Genomic DNA, 22,259 nt, shown 5'->3' with positions numbered 1-22,259 from the left:
GCACGAAGCTAGCTATATTATCCATTAAAGTATCAAGGCTATCTTCACAAGAAAACAGGTTAGTAGATTGTTTTGGACTTTTTTATTTGATTTTAAATTTCAGTCAATAAAACCATAAATCTAGGGTTTGGGCAGCTAAAATAAAAGCCAGCTTGTTTGAGGTAATGCAAAACCATCAAAAGTATTCTTGGTGGGACACAGCTTTTGAAATATACACATGCAGTTCTAGTGCATAGCACGAAACAATTTCTTACAAACATTATTTTAAATGTAGAGTAAATAGTACCCAGGAGAACAGTGCAAGGCTGTAACTGAAGGGCTGCTACAGCATGCAAAAAAAAAAAAAAGTGAAAATAAAATACTGCGCTTTAATTATGTCAACAAAAAATAAAAAAGGAGGTCAAGTTGCAGTGCCATGGGAGGCTTAACCGGGGATTTCTGAGTTTTTGTGGAAATGTTGTCAAAAGCTTGATGTTACTTTAATTATTTTTCTATAAAAAATTATTTAACTGGAATTGACATTGTTCTGACATTGTAATATGGTCTCCAAGGGCATGCTTGGCAATGTTGCCCAAAGGCTTTGAAATTGTCATTCATAATACAAGTCAGGAATTGCACAGGTGAAACAGTCAGGGTCTTAATCCATCAAACACTGTTCCAGCTCAACATGCTGCCCTTATCTGACAAGCTCCTTAGTGTGTCTGTTGACAGCTCAAGACTCTCTCTGGCTGGCAAGGAATAGGGGTCAGAGGAGGTCATGAAACATGGAGCTGTAAGAGCAGCAAAATCCATAGGAATGCAGATATTTCAAAATACTGTTCTGCCAGTTCTTCTTTATATTTGGTTTTGGTGCTTTATGTGACAGCTTTATCTATCCAACTACTCAGCATCTTCATTCATTATCCACTGTTAAATTACAACAGTTTCAAAGTCACATGTGCCTACATAAATACACTTCCAACTTGTAAATTGAAGCCAACTGTGAGAAGAAACAAATTCACTTCCATCCTTGACATCAGCAGTTCACTTCCAATAGCCTCACTCTATCCTCGAACTATCAGCAAGACAATTTGTTAATATGAGCCATAAGTAAACTTCTCTTTCAAATCCCCATCTTTAACAAAGGACACATACAGTAAGATTACCAGCAAGACCTAGTAATATCTGTAAGTGTTACTGCTAACAGTCACTCTCTTAATTCACTTTGGTGTAAATGAGACCTGAATCAGATGCTCTACTCGATTTCTCATGGCGTTGACTGAAACAAGAATATATTTTGGAGAAAGTATTCTGGAGAAAGATACAGGAACTGAAAGCCAGTAGGCTAATAGATCCCAACTGATTTCCCTCTGAAGAGTTTATATCTATTAACAGACTTATACTAAATAACACATACTAAATAGACAGCTCCATGTAAAGACTATCAGAGACCCTCCAAAGGCCTATACAGAACTCAGGAAGTTGGGCAACCCTGTAAAGCAATACTGTACTCTTGAAATAAATACCATTATGCCATTACATCATTTTGACTAACTGAATACCTGGTCCTGTGTATAAGCATATTCTTGAACTGGAATTTTTATTTCAGGTAAGTAGTATTTATTATTCTGAAATTGAAAATAACTGTTTTGAAATAGCAGAAAAATATAAACTTGACAGACAATTTACTGCAATACAAAACTTCAGTTAAAAGTAGGTGTATCTTTAGAAATGAGTGAGACTTTTTGACGTTTAAAAAAACACACATTAACCTGGAAAAAAATGTTTAGCTTAACTGTCAAATCCTTTTCTTCTGTAGCAAAAAATATGACTTGGGAAAACATTTTCAGATGTTTTTAGCCAAGCTAATGTCTTTTTTAGGTGTAGGTTACCCACAAAATGTGCACAGGATGAAATGTAGGCATATCTGCAACTCAAATAATATGATATATCTCCACAGTCAGGTAATTACTCAGATTTGTCCTGTGTGTAAAAGACACTGATGCAAATTGTAAGAGCGCTGTTTCCAGCTAGCAAACAGAAAATTAAAAAGTTCTCTCTATGCTGAGTGACACATTTACACATTATTGAGATAATTTTCATATGCATATGACAGATCTGGGGTTTAACTCTCACTCAAAAAGAGGAAAAGAGTGCAGATCACATACACAAACATTATCTTTACTACTTTTTCTTCTCTCTCTCTCTCTAACAAGAGACCTTTAATTTGCAAATCTTATTACTTCAGGTAACAAAATTAAACACATTTTGCAAGGGCCTGATGAATGAAGATGGATACAAGTGATATTTGAGGTGCAGTTTTAACTTTATTATAGGCTTCCTCCACAAGTTTGAGAAAGTCATTCAAGGGTAGGGCTAAAGACTGATTTTGGTGCCCAATTATCTCTTTAACTACATTGGACAAGCTCCATAAAGTTATTTAAGCTCCAAGTTTCCACTGAAATCAATAAAAGTTAATCTGAATGTCTCTGTGGTCCAGATCATAATGACTAAATTTTGCACTTATATTTGTCTGAATCCCCTTTAGTCCCAAATTCCTGTCTAACATTGTCAGTACCTAAAATTCCCTGGCTGCTTATATTTCCACCTTAAGGACAAAAAGATCCTGATGTTGCCAAGCACCTTAAAGAACTGGCTCTCAACCAAGTCCCAACGAGTTCCTCAAACTATAAATAATTACAAATTTACTGGGCCAGAAAGACTTTGAGAAAGCAAGAAAACAAGCAAGAGACAGATTCCAAAGCCAAGCAGTACTCCTGGGACGGAGCAGGCATAAATTGAAGTCTCTGCTCAACATCTAATTATTTACACAAAGCAGAACAATTCCTTCCAAAGACTGAGGAAGCATGCCCTATCTTAGAAAATTCACCTTTGTGGTCAAGACAGACCCTGACACACAGTAACCTGAGTTCATGTCTCTGCTTTAAATCAGAGCATGCACTTGACAAGAGGTGCGCTCTCTCTTTCTCTCTCTCACGCAAGTTTCCATCATCCCAGGCTATCAGCTACTCTCATGGCTCTTTTCAGGATAGGAGGAATGGCACCAGTTCTAGAGGGGGCACACCACGTGAACAGATGAAGTGGAGACTGGTAATGTTTTCCCAACTGAACTTGGATATTTCACCTGTGTTGGCAAGAAAAGGCTTCAGCTGCATGCCTCTCTTCAGCATTTTTTAATTATTTAGCTTGACAGATCCCTGCTCAGTTTATTGACTTTATGAACAACTTTTGCAGACAGTTAAGGGTATGCCCACGCCATTTCTGAGGTGTGCCAACATGCCTAGCTTTCCCCATGTTCCACAAAGGAGACTTGGCTGTTTGAAGCAATGAATTCCACTATACATGGTGCCCAGGAGATGTAGGCACTGCCAAACCTAAGCCCTCAGTCTGTATGGGGCTGATTGGCCAAAGACTGTGAATGGCTGTACAGTCCTAACAGTACAAAACATAGATCTCAGTCCATGTTCTGACACATATGTAGGTATTTTACACAAAGTAAATCATCTTCAGTGGAAGAAACCACTCTCCCAGAATGATCAAAAGCCTTGTGTCTAGTTAACAGAGTTGAAAAGTGGGAGACATGGATTCAGATCCCTTTTCCTAATCAGGCAGAGAATAAATAAGATGTTTAAGCTAGAACATATTTCATCCCTGATGAGAAGGCTACTGTACTGACTGGTGCAGCCCATATCACATCGGGCCTGTCTAGTTAACAGAGTTGAAAAGTGGGAGACATGGATTCAGATCCCTTTTCCTAATCAGGCAGAGAATAAATAAGATGTTTAAGCTAGAACATATTTCATCCCTGATGGCCATCGGGCCAACCAGTCAACCAGTGTTTAGCTTGAATCTTGCCAGTACTTCAAGATGAGAAAGAGTTCAAAGCAAGCCAGAAGTGCATAACTTAATTGGTTCTTTGCATGGGGAAAAGAAGAAATGTAGATACTCTTGGTCATTACTGTTGGACTTCATATACTTTTGGCACATCATGCAACATTTTGACAATCTCAGAGGTATCAACTGGCAAGTGATTAAGACAGCAATTAACTATCTAGACATCTTTCTGGATTTTTTTTCCTATCTTTTAAACAGAGCATTCCTCCAATTCACAGGTTCATTGTAAATATATTAATACAACATGGATGCTTTGGTTGTATAAATATTTGAGACAACTGAGTAATTATAAACAGTAGTCTTGACTATGGTACAATTAACAAAGGGAGAAGCAAAATGTTGAAAATAGGAACAAGAAGGGGTGAATTAAATCATTGGGAAGGGTATTTGAACACATGGGTAGTACAAAATCTGTTCCCATAAAGCCAGGCTACCATGAACCCTCCAAATCTCAATTTGTTCCCTTCTCATTACATCCTCACACAGCAAGAAAAAAAGGAAAAAGAATTAAAAAGCATTCAGCTCTAAAATAAACAACAAATGTGAGTCATTTTTAGTTGGAGGTGCACAAAATGTTCAATAGAACCAGAAAAGTGTAAACATAGTTGAGTCTTGCTGGAAGAAATGTGAGCTTACTGAGATGGGTTACTTAAAAGGTTGACGTAAAATGAACTTAGCTAACACACAACACATTTGGCAGCAGATCAAAACTACATGGCATTCAAACAAAAAAAAAAACCATCAGCACTAAACCTTATCCCTTTAGACACTACAGCTTCCATCAGGATGCGAAGAGATTGAGATTACCAGGCTGAGTAACAAATGGGACTACTGCATTGTTTAGATCAACCAGATGAGCATGATAAAGCTAAAACAAACCAGACCGCCCCAACACTGTCTAAAGAATGACATACAGGAAGATAAAGAGAACAAGAGCGCTCAAACAACTCTGGAAAAGGAAGGGAGCAGACTTTGATAAAGCGGAGCAGTAATTATTTGGACCAATCTGAAGCAGGCTCATCACACAAGTAGGGATGGCAAAGTTATTATTCCCATGCAACTGTATTTCCATCTATTCTGCTTAGAGGCTTGTGCTACTAGAAAGGAAACCATAACATGCAGGTAAGGCAGAACAATTCCCAAAATTATTTCAGGTTTGAGAAACTTATATTCAGTAATCTTTCACTTTCTTTGTTCCTTTTTTAAATGTTTGAATTTTATGATCTCAGTACTTAGAGTCATGGAACACTGTCAAATTCTGCTGCATTACCCTTCTAGGCTAATTTCAGGTTTAATCTCTGTGCTTTACCCCAAGTCACAGCATTTATAAATCATGCCATTTGAAACATTCGCTCTGCCAGCCCCTCCCATACTCCAAAACACATCTCCCCGTAACAGCAGTATCATTTTAAAAAAATATGCAGCTTCAAGTTTCTCTTTACAGTCATGAAGTGGCTGAGTCTAGGCTTCTTAAGATACACCTTTATTACACAGCGGCTCCTGACTTACTTGATTTTAGTCGCTAGCTTATTTGCTTGTTCTTCTCCTCTTCCACAGGCCCAGGTGCTTTTCTAACCAAGATCACCCAGTTTAGATTTTCTCCAGGTTAGATTTCAGGAGCCACTTTGGCTCATGCTGGAAACATGTCAATTTGCCAGTGAAAGTAAAAGTTATGAAACACAGCTCGCCTTCTGTACCCTCCCACATTCCAAACATAAAAAAAAAATAAAAAAAAAAAAAAAAAAAAAAATTTCTCGTAATTCACTGGAAGAACATCAGAGGCCAAAGTCCTTCTGCATCAAGGACATGTGAAATGGCCACAAAACTCACACTGGAATGACCAAGATAATACATACATAACACATAGGATTTCACTCTCTGGCTACACACTACTTTTTCTAAGCTAAGACACTGTCACGGTGCTTATTACTCTTGTTAATTATTTAATGAAGATTTCGATAGCATGCCAGAGCCCACTGAAGTCAGTGAAAAAGGCTTCCCCTGATGATGGCCAACTTCAGAGGAAGCCTTTGGAGAATGCCTGTCTCTGTGGTCAGCCACGGCAAGAAGAGTTGGCACCCTGGAGCTGACAGAAACCAGGATGAAGCTCTGTGAAGAAGAGTCTTGTTTGTTCTGTGGCAAACACTCCTTGTCACCAGAGGTCAGCACCTTCCCAAGGCTTGCTACTATCAGAGCAAAGTAGGAAATTCACATCTTTCAAAATCCCAAAGGCTGATGGAGTTCCTCTAGAGATCATCACACTTAAGGAAGCATTGAAAATTATTATCCTTTCAGACAGATTAATTTTACTGTCCATGTATAGTGCCTGGTTACTATAGTCTTGGATTGTACAGTCATTAAAAATGGAGCTACAGTTCTTTTATCTTTTGCTAGCCTTGTACTTTGCATTCAAGCATGACAGGAACCAATGGCAGAAAAAGGTAGTGCCTTTATTTAATAGAGCTGTGCATTAGTGGGCACTCTTAATCCATTTTTTGCAGCAGGAGTCTTGAATATATTTTTAATAGGTAATGCTGTATGAAATTTGGTAATAGCATTTCAGAAGATTGTGACACACTGTCAAAAAAAAATAGACAGAATTCTAATCCTTCTGTCAACCAGCCCGCAGTTCCTATTTTAAGCCAGGTGAAATAACCATGAAGTACAGGAAATAAATGTTTATCCAGACTATTCTAATATTCTCAAAAAAGCCAGCATGGTCTTATGAAAATCAACTGGAGGCTGTGTGTATGTTAACACCCTAAATACCCAGGGTGCATAACAACAGGTAGGCACACTTTTTCGTTATACTTCCCTGATCCCCACAGTTGTTGAAATGCAGGGAAAGGAGGAATAGAGGTGTAGGTTTTGAGGCACAGTACAAAGCAGACTGGCTGCCAAGCTACCTTTTTTTTATTCTTAACATTTTTTTGTTTGGCAGGACAACCAATGGGATGGTCATGGATAATAAGCTTGCTAAACAGGAGTCCTGACAAACGACGAGTTCATGGCTTGACCCAACAGAGAATCATATTAATACTTAAATTGAACAAGTAGCCCCCAAATGAGCAAAAAATAATAACACAGACAGTAATGGGGCAATCTTTTTTTAAATCCCGTTTTAACATGTTACAGAGTTGTCAGTTACTCTTCTGTTATCTAGTTAATAATAATAATAAAAAAGGTCTTAGATTAAGGCTGTGTAATGTGCCCACAAGAAGTGTACCATAGCAATCAAAAGTCCCACAGCTGAGTCACTTGAATGTCTCCAAGCTACTTTACAGATAGCAGTGTTTCCCAGAATCTCCTCTAAAACATACTCCCAGGATACTCCCAGAGCTTGGATTAAGCAGCCTCAAATTTGTCTTTTATGGTTCCCTGTGACAAGAGAATGCCCCTCTGGCTGTCCATGGGACTTTCAGAACCCACCAGGCTTCTGTATGTGGAAAGGCTATATATTTGGGACAAGAATCTGTTTTTAATATTAAATTAACAGGTGGGTTTTTTTTACAGGCAGAAAATACAAAACAGGGTTTTTTTCTTTGAAACAATGCCTAATATGAGTTTCTTTAGAATCCAGTTTCTTAAAGTACATATTTTTCTAACCAGATACTATGGCTTTTTGAAAATGCAGACAGCATTTACCACAGAATATTAACTTCAAACAATTGGCTATTTTAAAAATAGCATACTATGCAGTAGCAGACCAGATTATTTGTTCTTTTTTTTTTTATGGTCAACTAAAGACAAAATGCCCGGTAAAAAATAAAGAATTCTCTGACAGTTTTCAGCACCCATCAGATGGAAAGGGATTATTAAGGATGTGACCATTCCCTTATCTCAAACAACAGGCATTTATAGTTCTCCCTTCTCATCTTTATTTATTTATTTATCTTTCCAGGAGTAAATATCTTCCCTTTTGTTCAGAAACTGCATGAGGCAATGCAGTACCAAGTTCACATTTAAAGATCTAGTAGAAAGAAGTTCACTGTTTGGTGCTCAATTAACACTATGGACACTGATAAGGACAGTCCGTGAAATGCCATGGCACGCCCTCAGGATGGCAGAGGAGTTTTATCAACACAGCACTGAATCTAAGGCTCAAAATTCTGTTTTTCCCCATTTATATACTCCACACTACAACGGCTCCTCAGACTCTTCTCATCCACAGGGACTTCATTCCTCATTCAGTGAGCCTATAAATTGTGAAAAATATAAATACTTCAACAAATAACGAGAATAAAAAGGCATCTACAGTAGCCTTTAGATTGTCAGTCAGAAGGAAGTATCTAGAACATTAGGCTGTTGTATTCAGGCCAGGAATTGTCCCTTCAACCCATCTCTAAATTCTTAAAGATCAACACAGATTCTCCTGCCCCCTCCATTCCCTTTCTGCTCTCTGGCTTTGTGCTGAAAGGCTCACACACTTGAGGGAATGGAAGAGGATAGCTCTAATAACTCCCAAACTCCTGATAGAAGTTATTATCTTAGGACAACTGAGAATGGATACAAGAATGAAAAAGCAGGGCATGTGTTGGAAGACAATTACCTCTCCTGGGTGAGAGAATCAGCACCAAGCGATGGAGACCAACAAAGAGAAGAACTCCTAACGACAGGGCAATCTTTCAGTCAGAAGAGACATTGCTTTTCTGACATTCAGGTATTTAAGAGATCAAAAGGATGCAATTTTTAAAATTAAAACAGAAGAAGGTGTTAAACACAGATAGGTAACTCCAGGAAACCACATTCACATGAAAGATGACAAATGCAAGCAGTCTATAAACACTTCAAGAAAAAAATTAGGAATTTCAAAAACCAGCTTATTTATAAGTCATCTTTCCAGGTGGAATATATCTTCTCTACAAACCTCTCCGCTTAGGTCAAATCTGTGTTAGAAATTATGTGACCTGTAAAACAGAGCATGGAACTGGGGCTTGGAGACATGGATCTGTCCCATTACCAATGGTGAATCACACCTCCCATTTACTTCACCTTCATGTACCTTTTATATTTACGCAGATATAAAAGTCACCCCTTCTGCAAAGTAGTCTGAGTTCTCTGATACATTTTCAGTGTCACTACTGTAAGAAAAGCCATGATGTACATATAATGGACAAGTAGGTTTTACAGTGTACAACAGTTTTTAACTGATTCTTAGTGAACTATATGTGTCAGAACACAGTGAAGGTCAGTGGTCCGTGGCACTGAATTTGGATTGCAATCAACTCTATTAGTCATAACACTACAAGATTACAATATATTTAACTTACAGTTTGTAAAAAACAAAGATGAAGCAGATGGAATATGGGGCATCCATGTTTTTCCCAAACAAATTGCAGATTAGGATGCATGATCTCTACTGGTTCAACAAAAAAAAAAATGCATGTGCAGGACCAAATATGTATGTCTGGACATAAAAAAAAATAAAAATATAATTTGGTCAGATGCAACTAAATCCAATCTCTGACTGCAGCCACACAACTTTACTAAAATGTTTCATGTCCTCTGATGTGCACAATAATCCCAGGTAAGAGGGAAATTGATTTACACTGCTTTCACAGAGTTAACTGCTCTAATTATTAAATAGCCCTCAACATATGGCAAGGAATTATGGAATGTAAATCAAGAGCCATGTGCTACAAAGTAATCACACAAATGGTTCCCAAATAGCAACACCACTTCCAGAAGGTTAGCAGAATCATACCTTCCTGACTTACAATTTCACAAAACTAGTGCTGACATAATCCGCGTTATAAAGCAAACTATTATTAGGATGACAGTGGTAAATAAAACTTCCTTTAGCATGTGATTAATTTAATTCGAGCATTAACCTGAAAAAACAGACATAAAAATGTGTTTAAAGATTAATCTTGGCATATTAAAGTGCTTTGATTCTTATCATTAAAATTTATTAGACTTTTGACAGTATTCTGCTGATGCTTTAATTTAGCAGGCTGGTGAATTGTACAGCAACACAAAACATTATCCGATATACCCTCTATAGTTGCTTTCTGAGACAGATGACTCATTGCTGAAAAACAGTAATGTCAGAATTTTAAATACAGGCATATGTCATAATGATAAAATTGCTTACGTTATTCTACTGTCAAGTTTTCAAAGGGTATTTGAAAAAACTATCATTCAGCTGTCTTAATCTGCCAGTTGTTTAAAAGTGGCCAATGTTTAGTTTCACCATTGTATTTCTCTCCTTCACTTTCCATCTCTTTTGTCCTGCCCATCTGCCCCTTCCCTTGTTCTTTGCTCATAGTGTTTTTTTCCATTGGCTTGTACTACCTTAATGCTAGATTGCAGAAAAACAGTGTTATGTTCTACTTCATATCTGTTTCTTGGAGCCTTTAGAAGCTACTATTAGATTCTAATAGTAGCCACTAATAAGAGCTACTAATACCAACAATTAACACACACGAAAATACTGTAAAAAACAAAGCGGTTTTAATGTACAGGCAATTACAATGTCCTTCTGCATGATCCTTGTTGATGAAATACCTCCCTCTCTACACCACACTAATTCTAAAAATTGGATGCACTAGATTGTACATTGAAAAGGTCATTGTTAAAAATGGTCACGAAATGGTGGCACTCCAAGAAAACAGAAGCAGGAATATGTAGTCAGGAATAGTGCCAAAAGCAACAGATCTGTCTCAGACCACTCAACACCGCCAACAAAATTGTACTGGCACAAAAGGAAGACCATACAATCTGTGGGTAGAGAAGGATCTTTGCTTTCTCCCTACCGAGGAGTCTGCCTTTGCATCATTTCAACCTCCCCAATCCAGCTTCCAGATATGAAATCTTTCAGGCAGCTGGATGTAAGCAACCGTACCTGGGAGGAGGGTAAGGCAAGTCTGGGTTTCATACCAAAAAAAAAAAAAAAAAAAAAAAATATGCAAAATTAGACAGCTGCATCTATATGGCATGTCTGACCTGGATTTGGGGAAAGCTATATTTAGATGGAGTGAAATAAATTAATGGAATTTTGGTCAAAGAAGAGAGTTAGGCATTTTCTAGAAGAATATATGAAAGAGATAGGTATTTAGAAAGCAAAAGACAGTTATGAAAACCGAAGAAGAAAAATGGAAGACCTCCATTAGGACACTTCAGAAGGGCAGGGTTTAGGGCTCCTGGGTGCTTCCTAAAGAGGTGTTGAGCTCTAGGATACACAGTGCTGCACACCTTTTCAGTTCCCTGTACGCTGCCCATCTAATGATGACAAAGTAAACTGGGAATCATTCAATGAAATACAGTGCCTCTCCTTTAAAATACAGTCTTTTCCCATATTTAACCCTTTTCAGGACTCCAGGTTATGGTGATAGTGGGCAAATTGTGGCTAGAGTCAATTTCAGTCTATTAGTCAAGTCCCAGCTTCTGCTGAATGTTAGAAAATCCAAGACAAAGACCATAAAAAAGGATATGTCCTCTGCATTTTTCCAGACCCTTCCCATTTATCCCAATCTTCTATTCATCACAGATTGTTTATGAATAATAAGCTCAAGAGTTGTACAACACCATGCATTCTGCTGTCCATAGGCAGTCTAAACTTTCATCTACACAGGTATTTTTATTCAGCTATACATTCCAGAACTGACATTTTAAATTTAATTTTTTCACAGTTGCCAATTGAGATGGAAAACTTCAACCATTATTCCAATGTCTTGTTGGTTGTAGGTCACAGAATCTCAGAATAATTCAGTTTGAAAAGCACCTTTGGAAGGTCCAAAGCAGAACCAGCTCTGAAGACAGCTCAGGTTGCCCAGGTCATATTCTGTCAAATTTTGAGTGCCTCCACAAAGACAGAGACTTCACCACTTCTCTGAGCAACCATTACCTCTGCAACTGTGTTGAAAATCACCATCATTAGCCTAATAGTTATGAGCTTGCCTAGTAAACCTAAGGAGGGGGAAAAAAGTAATATATCTTCATTTTTTTATCATTTTAGATTATGTCTCAAATACAGACAGTACTGTTACCTTTTTTTCACCACAATCAGGTCTTGAATGGAGTAGAAGCCTGTTGTGCAATGCAGAATATAAATACATAGTAAGAGGTGTCTCTCATGCCAGTTTTTACTTATGGGGTGCTAAAACACAGGAAATCTACTTAAATAAGTATTTGCCATTAGAGGCTACAAGAACTAAAGTTAAAAAAACCCAACTTTTTCTACACAAAGAGGCTGAAGGAGTTCTGCATGTCCATTTAATCCCAAGTTTTTAGTTTCCATTGAAAATAAAATGTCAAAACTTGCCAATGAATCGGCTTGAGAGTAAGTTATATGTGACTATTTGCTTAAATATTGGTTGTCATCAAATGAGCAGAAATCAACAACACTAAAACAGTGATGCCTACTCATATCAGAGTATGATGTAACTACCATTTTTCCTTAGGTCAAACATACTCCTAAGGTCCATTTTTCCAGCTCTTTGAAGGACAGTGTATTCCAAATATTGTCTGTGTCCTATATATCTAAAACCAAAAATCCAAAGAGCATCAATGCTTTTATTAGCTGCTGATTTAATAGTTCTTCACCAAAACTTTCTAAATACCTTTAGGTGATTATACAATTGAATAAGAGACCTCTATAGCTTCCTTCTTACATTCTTTAGTTAGCACTTTTTTTTTTAATACACCTTATTAAAGAAAAGATTTGAAATGTAATTTTCTGTGTGTCTCGTATACATAGAATATACAAAACTGAGTACTCCATGACTACATCATAGCAGTAAACATTAAAGGATTTCCCTGGTACTGTTTATAAGTATACGTTTTAGTGTAACTCAGAATACTATTAACTTTATATTACAAAATGTGTCTTTGTCGCTACAGAACGACTAACATTTTTTTCATTGCAAGCAACATATACATTGATTTCTACATTTTAAATTCACTTTTTGCTTGGTTAAAATCCACTACTGAAAATCCATGAAATCTATTAAAATCCCCCAAAGATATCCTGGATGAATTTCTAATGCGCTTAAATATTTCTGAAAACGTTTCAGAGTTAGATTATTTAAATAATAATTATACTTCCAATTCAGGTGGCATTAGACAAATTGTATCATTTCACAAGGGTAATAAAAATTTTGGAACTATAATATTGGAATCCTTTGGTACTTGGCTATTAAAACTAGTCAGCCTGAGTGAGAAGCAGCTCTATACTTTGGATAGCAAACTCATTGCAAGATTTATGTAACACGGTAAGAAGCCTTAGTGGGAAGCAGTCAACAGTAGAATACCCTGGATATCAGCAAGACCACTGCTTTTCAACCAGTTTCTAAATAACCAGAATAAATGTATCAATGAAAAAAGGTGATGTTTGACTTAGCCCATCAAATCTGGCTGAAAAATTAAACCATCCCATCAGTCTGATTTACAATGAGCTCCAATGAGCTCCACGGAAATCTGCAGTATCTGCTTTCATGTCTTCCTTGTAGCTGAGATAAAAGTAAGCCAAGCCTTAATTCAGCCTTGGTGTCATCAGCAGTATTTCTAGTATTAGAAGCAAATGCTGATACTTTGCCAGGGGAAAAAAAAAAAAAGTACTGAATATACATGAATATACATGTTCAGTTAACTGGGAGATCCTCCCAGATAAGCTCCTTTATAGGCATATAAACTTTACTGTAAAGTACCTAGATTTTTGTTAACGGTTGTGAAGCATAGCATTTTGTCACTTTACACAGTGCAGCACTTTCCCCGATTGTAATACTCTGCACAGTTGTAACAATTTTATTTTGATATCTTCATTGTTGACTTATCCACAGACGGGCAAAGAATAAATAAAGAAAGAAAGAAAGAAGATTTGCTTAGCTCCTCAGCCACTATCCTATCCTAACCTACATCATTTTTGCTGGTTTGTTCTTCAGTATCACAACAGTTTCTGAGGATTTTTTGTCCTTCCACTTTCCTAATGATTCATTCCCTAGAACGCTTATAGCTACTGAGTTAGTTCTGTTCTTGGATTTTAGCACCATCTGCATGCCCTGGATAACTAATTAAATGAGATTTTCATATCCTCCTCTCTATTGCTTTTCCATTTTTTACAAGGAATGCTTTTTGCCAATATACATTATCCTTAACTCTAACATAAATTAATCTGAGTTTCTCGCTGACTCCTCTGAAAGCACTACTATGGCCAGATTCCATGTGACCCTTCCAGATATGCCCAAGAAAGGGCACACAGTAATTTACTCCTTTGTACCTGCCATAACTACATAGATAGCAGGCTTTCAGAAAATGCAAGTGCTGCTCTGAATTGCTCTGCAGTAGGACTGGCAGGGAAACATTACCATTTCCAAAAGATGAAACCGGAACAAAGAAGGGCTAAGGAAGCAACCAGAACTGAGCAGGGGAACTGCATTTTTCCCTTTACAAACAGTAGTGAATGCTTTCCTGTAGTGTTCTGCAGCAAAAATAGTCAAAGGACCTTCTTTTAGGATACTCTGAATGTGTATTAAGCATGATAAGGCTGACAAACACCACTAAGTTCTGAATGTCCAGCTATGGGACTGCTACCGCTACAAAGTCTTCCAAAGCTGATTAAAGACTCTGAATCACAGACATATATAAGCATACTGCCCTAAGTTTAAACATATTTCAGATTATCGGCATATGATCATGGCCTTGTTTCCTGGCAACTGAAGGCATACAACTCTTTGATGAACACACACACACATACATACATATATATATAGCTCTCCTGAACTGGGGAGGGGAAGAGTTTTCTGTGAAAGAATGGTTTTTTCCCTTTTAGTTCATATTAGTGAGCATATCATACAACTTCTAAGCACAGGGTCTGATACTCTACGGTACTACACCAATTCTACGCAACAATACATCCAGTGCTGCAAAGATGAATGCTCATAGCCGCAGTGCTCACCGCTCACCATCTCTCTGATAGCAATAATCAGCAATAATCCTTCTCAGTTCTCTTCAGTTTTCGTGTTCAATTTATTTACAAAATGTTGTAAAAACAAAGGTTTTTGTATGTCTATAAGTGAAATGCAATGGAGATTCTTGTTTTAAGCAATCAGAACATCTGAAAGTCACCTTGCAGCAGAGATGGATCCTTCACAAGGGAATCACAGTGGCATTTAGTTTTCACCTACCTACTGTCTGATCTTCCCACTTTTTTTAAATAACCAACATTCCTCTCTTTGTTTACAATAAGAACACCATTCCTGAAGCTGGTGAGACTGACCACAGTTTGTGGAAAGATCCTCAAATTGTATAAATCTGCATAGCTCTTTTTGATGTCAACATGGCAGTTGAAAATCTGGCCTTCAGACTATGAAGTCCAGTCCTCCGTCTTTGTAACTTCCCTTTCTGGGTTTTTTCAAGATTTAGATTTTATATTTTCTAAGTCTTGCATTCAATTATATTTTATAAATTTGGGGTAGTAGAACAGACAGAAGTTCTTCAGCTGCTGGAAATGACCAATTGCAAACATGAGAAAGCAAAGCAGGCTGAACAGTTTATGGAGATGGTAAGACTACTGAAGTATCCAATATGATTTCAAAATCCTAGCACCATCTCCATTCCTTCTCCCTTCCTTCCTCTTTCTCATCTTTAAAAAGAAGGTACCATTTTAAAAAACATGTATGTTTTTGCTGATACACCTAATACATAAGAACATCAACACATTAAAAGAGGGGATCATCTGAATCTATGTCCCTTTTTCCTTTATTCATGTCTGTCCATGGGACAGAGAAAAGCAGATAGAGCAGACAGAGAATTCAATCACTTCCAGATTTGAATGCAGCTGTATCTCAGCTTCAGCATTCTGTTGTCTCATTATCTGAATATCTAAATTCTCTTTTGGTCCCTTGCTTAGTTTTAGTGTCCATTGTTTTGTGGATTTCTTTTTCTATACACTAATAAAAATCAAAGGATTTATGGAAAAGTGCTACCCTAAGTGTTTTGCAAACATTACAACAAATAAATAGAAGAAAATACCTTTATGATTTTGAAGAAAATCATAAACAAACTCTTTATGACTCATCAATTGCATGGCTGTATTTCATGCAAAATAGTGCTAATGACATAGGGAATTTGTTTTTAAACTGAACTTGTAATTTATTTTGATGTCTGAACAGAAATGACATGGAATGTTTGGGTAAAAGAGTTCATGTCAGACCTGAATGTGTAGTCAAGGGTGTTCCAGCTGCAATCCTGTGCCTGGCATAAAATGAGTACGGAGAAAAATTTGTCTCCCCTTGAATACCCTCATGCCTACCCATATCAACACAGTAGGTTGGGATATTATCTAAGCCATATGAGATGTCTCTGGCTTCAGGGGATAGTGCAGCATCTTCTTTTCCCTGTCCACACCCATTTTGCAGGCTATGTCATCACTACAGTGTTCATACATCATTCAAGGATCCCAGCTGCTAGGACAGTCAATAGCCATCAGCCAAAACCTGTTTATACGACAGAGCTGCATCACCAGTAAAAGTTAAAGTTGCCTTAACTGTCTACAGAAAATAGTGCTTAGTTCTGAAGTGTATTGATGTTATCAGTAAAGCATCAAGTTACATACTGTAATTACTCACACCAAGTTTCCCAGTAAAATTAATTAAATCTATCCCTAAACTCAAGAATGAATTCCCAAACAGACAATTACTTAGTTGAATTTATATACAGTCTTTGAAAGAGCTTATACATTTTCATTTTGTTGGTCAATAACTAGCTAAAATGCCAGTGTTAAGCTGACATTTTTCATTATTAAAAACATTTTTGAGATTAATAATTCTTTACAATGAGCTGAATTTTTGCTGTAAAACATCTCTGAAAATATCTTTCATTACAGGTGAAAGTGGGCTTGTGAACAACTCTTGCTTTCGGAAGACTTTAAAAGAATCCATCTCAGACCCTGGACTACCTCTGTTGTAGCACGTTAGGCCAGATTGCGATCTCAGCCATAGTAGTGTAGCAGGATGATGCAAGCTGCTATGCCAAAGTAAATGCTCTATTGGTTTCAATTGAATTATTTCAGATTCATATAAATGCAAGTGAAACAGGACTGAGACTAAGTATATTAAATTAATGGCATGTGGCATGGTCAAATTGCAGTAGTCTATGCAAAAACACTTTTAGAAACTATCAGGACTCACTAGGAATGTGGTGTTTAAAAAAAAAAGAGGAATGATTTCCAGTCTTCCTTTCAGAGTACAGGTTAATAGAGAAAAAGGAATAAAGTGCTACAAAATTCCTGAAATATGAAATACCATAATTACTAAGCATTATGTACAAAAGCATCGTTTGGTATATTTCACATCATGGATTATCACAACTGGCTTTTACAAGCATTCTTTTAAACTATAAGAATCCGTCCATCCTCAACTGAAGTATTGTTGCAGATTAATGTATCATGAATCATCACGGTTTAATATGCATGACACAGTTTCATTTCACACATGTTCTGCATGGGTTGATTGCTATGTATGCCAATATCAAACAGATGTTAATTCTTTAATTTTTATGCTCCCAAAGTATATTTTAATTACCTAAGAAGCCTGGCAAAGAAAGAGAGGGAGGTATTTTGAAGTAGATTTAATGGAAAATCTAAAATAAAGATACATTAGAAAAATAATTTTTAAAATTCATGTTTTCAACAGCAAAAAATTTAATATGAAAAAGAATACATGACATGCAAAGGAACTGCAGACTATTCTCATTAAATGGCACATTCCTTTTTGTAAACAAGAAAAGAATTTTTCATTATTTTTCTAATAAAAAAGCATTATTTGAGAAGCTCTGCCAATTAAAGACAACGTTTGTGGTATGAAATGTTTCTGGAAGTCACCTGCAAGGCATTGTATGTTTATACTATGTCTAAATTCTTAAATTTGGGTATTTTGCAAAGAAATTAAATCTCCATGTAAAACATCACTATATAAACTCTCACATCAATAGTGCTGTATGTCTCATTTTATGGATCATCTAAATTAAAAAGTCCTTAAATACAAAATATTTCACAAGTCTCCACTGTAGAGGGAGCCAGAAAAAGAAATGAAAAGATATCCTAGGTTAAGATTAATGTATAATGAGAAAGCCGTTTCCAGCCAGCGCCAGCTCCCACTTTATGCTGTGTCAGATGCAAGCCAAGAGTCTCCAGAACCAGAAGAGCAGCAGAGCCACAGGTCAGGATGGAAGGGTGTTGGCTAAAAACTGTGAGCTTTGACTAATTCCTAATTTGATCAAATGGAGCTGTTAGAGCAATCTCTATGGTAGTTAGAGCACGTCTCCTGCTTTGGGCCTGATCTTACTGAAATCAACAGGAACAGGAATGGCTCCCAGGGATTTTGCACTAGAATTAGTTTTAGGAAGCTGAAATAGTCTCCAGGTTGAAAATTACAATTATCAAAACTGTTATGAATAACAATAATAGTAACAGTGTTATATTTGATATGTAAATATTATGTTAGATAGTATAAATATCAGATAAAAAATAATACTAGATAACAAGATATTCTGTCCCTCCCCATAGCATAGAGATCTTTTCTGCACAGTAATACTTCCAATACCCAACAAATTATTTAAATTTCTTGCTTACACACTTACATGAGCTGGCATACAACTTTAAAATGAAAATGTGAAGTGACGTTTCGAAAAATAACTGACAGTCATGGCACAAAAGTGCCGTGACCTCTGTCCTCCAATATTCTGTTTTTTTCTTTTTCTTTTTTTTTTTTTTCTCCAAATCCCCAAATACATGCAAGATACCCAGAAACAAAATGCTAATTACCAGTGAAACCCTAATTCCAAGGAAGTCAAAAATACAGCACTTCCATTTAATTTACAGGGACAAGGAATGAATCTATAATGTGGATTTTACACAAACCACACAAAACATGTGTGCAGATTTCTGAAAACATACACTCATCGCATTGCAGGGAATCAAGCCTGCGTTCCTTGTGCAACCAAAATTCCCTGACTGGAATAACAGCTTTAGATGTTATTTTTGTTCTTCTTCTGTTTCACTATGTTAAATCATCAGATTATTTTTTTCTTTTTACTTAAGATAAACTTGTGAAAGTGCCTCCTTTCCATTCATAGATGTTATCTTCCTCAAACTTCAAATGATTCAGCTGGGTGAATATAGAGTTATAAATAATTTATCAAGATACATACCAGTTGTTAGGGGAAAAAAAAAAAAACGTGAAGGAAGAATATCATTGCATAAAATCTGAGCATTAAAACTGATTTTTTAAAATCAATCTTTTATTGTTTTTATTACCTCCTAATCCAGGTCTGAGACGATTATCATAACCATCCAGAAGTCTGTCTAGAATTCTCGTAAAGATGGTGATGTTATTCTTAGCTTCGTCTTCCAGGGAGTCAGCCAGCACTGATCTAAATGGACATTATACATTTTAGAAAGTGCTAGATATGCTTTAATGTACACTCAACATGCAGTTTTTGCAGGCTGGCCTTGAATATTAACTTGCTGCCCTCTAACAGGAAGGATGTAGTTAAGGGTATATGAATACACATTTATATATAACATGTTCAGACACATAAGAGTCAATTACATATTTAAAATTCCCAGGAAGTCATTTTCCAGTAGCCTCTGCTTCTAGACAACACTGCATCACTGTGAATGCTACTTCAAGCTCCACTAACACATTTAGCTGTGCAGGTGCAAGAGCCTTAAAAGAGCTTCCCAGGCCTCGGTGGCAGGTCACTCCCAGACCGATAACCCTGGTTCCCACACACAAAACTGTCTCCTTCCAGCTCTATCCTATCTGTCCTCACCTAAGCATACTCTCTCTCTGGATAAATCCTGTGGATATGCTTCCACCCAATGGTCATGTAATGTACATGACCAGCAGCACTAACATGAGGGAAAACTCCAGCGATCATGCTCAGGGAGTCCTCTGATGTCAGTATGCGGTGGGTGGGAACAACGATGCTGACTAGCAAGCTGCAGGATAGCTGTAGACAGCCTTCACGTTTCTAAAATGCTATTTTGTTATAAAAATGATGTTCCACTAGATGCAGACAAACCTTACAAAAGTTGGGACAGAAAAAGAAAAAAAAATCATAAATGAAGTGTCAAGAAGAATCTATAGATCATCAGTCCTTTCAAACTTCCCCGATAAAGAGATGTTACAGCCTTTATGGGTCATATCTCTGTGGAAAACACGAGGGGCTGGAACATGAATCTGCTGCCCAGCCAGCTGTGGTGCGGAACAGTGCTCCGGAGCTGGACGCCCGGACCAAAGGTTTTGTGTACAAGGGAAACACTCCCATGCACAAAGCCTTACACATGCAAATGTTACCGTGCCAACAATTTTAAGCACCATGCATGTGAAATGCATGAGCTCATCAGTCTTACTTAATACCAGAATATTAGTATCAAGGCAGTAAAGCATCATATGTTACACGCATTATCAATTATACCTTTTTCAGCCACCTAAATTTTTGACCTGAAATTTTTGAGTATTCTAAATGAAGTACTGATCAAGGCATTCTGAATGCCATAAAACAGGCATGTTTTCTTCCTCCTCCAAGCCAAAAGTAGGTTTGGGTGACATTTTCTCTAAAGCAAGCCATAAAATGATTAAAGACTGGGCTTTATGTTGGTTCCCCAATTCAACAGCATGGAGGAAGTATTTACATGTAAATCATTTCAGTCTGTGCTTTTCATCACATAAACCATAGAATCAACTACAATCCGATAATTTATAAAGAACATAACAAAACATCATGTGTCATTTTACCTATCTGTGTGTTTTATTTTAATTACTGGATGGTTCATTTTTTTGTTTTAAAATATATTTCTGTGCTGTAAGTTTCTGCCATTTTTTAAGCTTCTTTTTGAGATAAAACAGTTTTTTGAACTCAAGATACCACTAAAAAACTAGATCATACAATTATATCAAATTAGGGTTGAATCCTGCAAACTTTACTCGGGCATAAACTCCTTAATTACGCATGTAGTCTCTTTGACGTCAGTGAGGATTACTCACCTGAGTAGGGTTTGCAGGATCTGGCCCACTGTGACTCAACTAACAGTGCACCAGAGTTAGGCATAGAGTGAAATAGGAAACATAGTTTCAGGAAATATTTTGTACACCAAGAAACAGACAGAAATAAATGCAGACTTTTTTAATCATAGGAAACTTGCATTATTTAGCTTACGACCCTTACCATATTAGGACAAGACCTACTGCAGTCAGAACCAACGTAAGTAAATCGAAGTTACAAACTACAATTAATTGCATCTTTAGGGACTGTGAGCAACACAAAACTATTACGTGACTAAAATCACTTTCTCTTATGTTGTCACTTTAGAAACAGAGAACTTTAAACAACATAAGAAAAGTTGATTAATAAATGAGGCTATTGTCTTATTGTATGATTGTGAAGTTGTATGCTATCTCCACCTAGAGGTTTCAAGCTTAAGTATCATTTTGAATTCTGTTATGTTGCCCAAAAAAAAAAAAAAAAAAAAAGCATGCTTGTATTAAAAAATATGTGAGAATTATTTTAGAGACTGTAATTTGCTATTTGACTTCAAGATAATCTATTTCTCCATCTTAGCTATTCTGTATGGTACAGAATCACAGTGATACAGTTAACTCCAGTAAATCTTTAAGATCCAATAAGGCATTTAAAGGAATTATTTTTTTAATGATGAAATAAAGCATCAATTCACAAACTGTTTAAGGACAAGAGATTATCACCAGGCTTATACAGTCCCTAGACTACCTTCTACTGCATTTGCTCTGGAAACTATGTAATACTGCATTCAAACAGCTAAGAAAGATTTTTTTATTACGTTACTACATACTATACTTTTATAACCTCTCACACAAGCTTACTCTTAGCAGATCGTAACATACATGTTTGCACTGAACAACAAAATTAAACATCCTCTCACCTTGTTGGTAGCCACACCAATAAAACGAGAAGAACCAACTGCATCTCGGAGAGTGTCAGCTTCCTCTTCATCGCTGCTCTTTGCAAAACCTAACCGTGCAAGAAAAACACAAACCCACTCTCAGCTACAGTCAGTCTCCGCCAAGCAGTGCTTTCAACTTAACCCGAGGAAAAATATGCCACTTCAGTGGAGAAAAGAAACCACTGGATTTCTGCAGCACTTTTCACTACTAGCAACTTATCGTATCTCCATCTTTCCCAACGAACCTGCTCTGTGCAAAGAGGCAATGTATGATCAAAAGTGGCATGTGAGCAGACGCATCAGATGCTTTCCTTTTCCGTAAGCTGAAAGCCCCAAGACGAAAAGGAACAAAAAATAAAAAACCGTATGTATAAAAAGATCGGGGTTTAACCATTCCTCGCCTCACTACGGCACACCGCAGCGGGGGGGGCGGGCGGGCGCC

General features: G+C 37.0%; 1 protein-coding gene across 1 annotated transcript in view; it reads right to left on the bottom strand.

Moving 5' to 3' along the window:
• GABRA2 (gamma-aminobutyric acid (GABA) A receptor, alpha 2) overlaps positions 1 to 22,257 on the bottom strand; it is a 60,360-nt gene extending 38,103 nt beyond the window's left edge. Inside the window, exons 1-2 of the mRNA XM_009697734.1 lie at positions 21,797 to 22,257; positions 19,148 to 19,263 (exon numbers count right to left, since the gene is read on the bottom strand). Coding sequence (XP_009696036.1) covers positions 19,148 to 19,263; positions 21,797 to 21,867 — 187 coding nt within the window. The 5' untranslated portion in view covers positions 21,868 to 22,257. The remainder of the gene's footprint in view (positions 1 to 19,147; positions 19,264 to 21,796) is intronic.
• Between the last annotated feature and the right edge of the window lie 2 nt (positions 22,258 to 22,259).

Source organism: Cariama cristata, unplaced genomic scaffold (assembly GCF_000690535.1).
Source record: "Cariama cristata isolate BGI_N322 unplaced genomic scaffold, ASM69053v1 scaffold4963, whole genome shotgun sequence".
Lineage (NCBI taxonomy): Eukaryota > Metazoa > Chordata > Aves > Cariamiformes > Cariamidae > Cariama > Cariama cristata.
The sequence above is the reverse complement of the archived record's forward strand: the minus strand, read 5'-3'. Positions and strand labels throughout refer to the sequence as shown.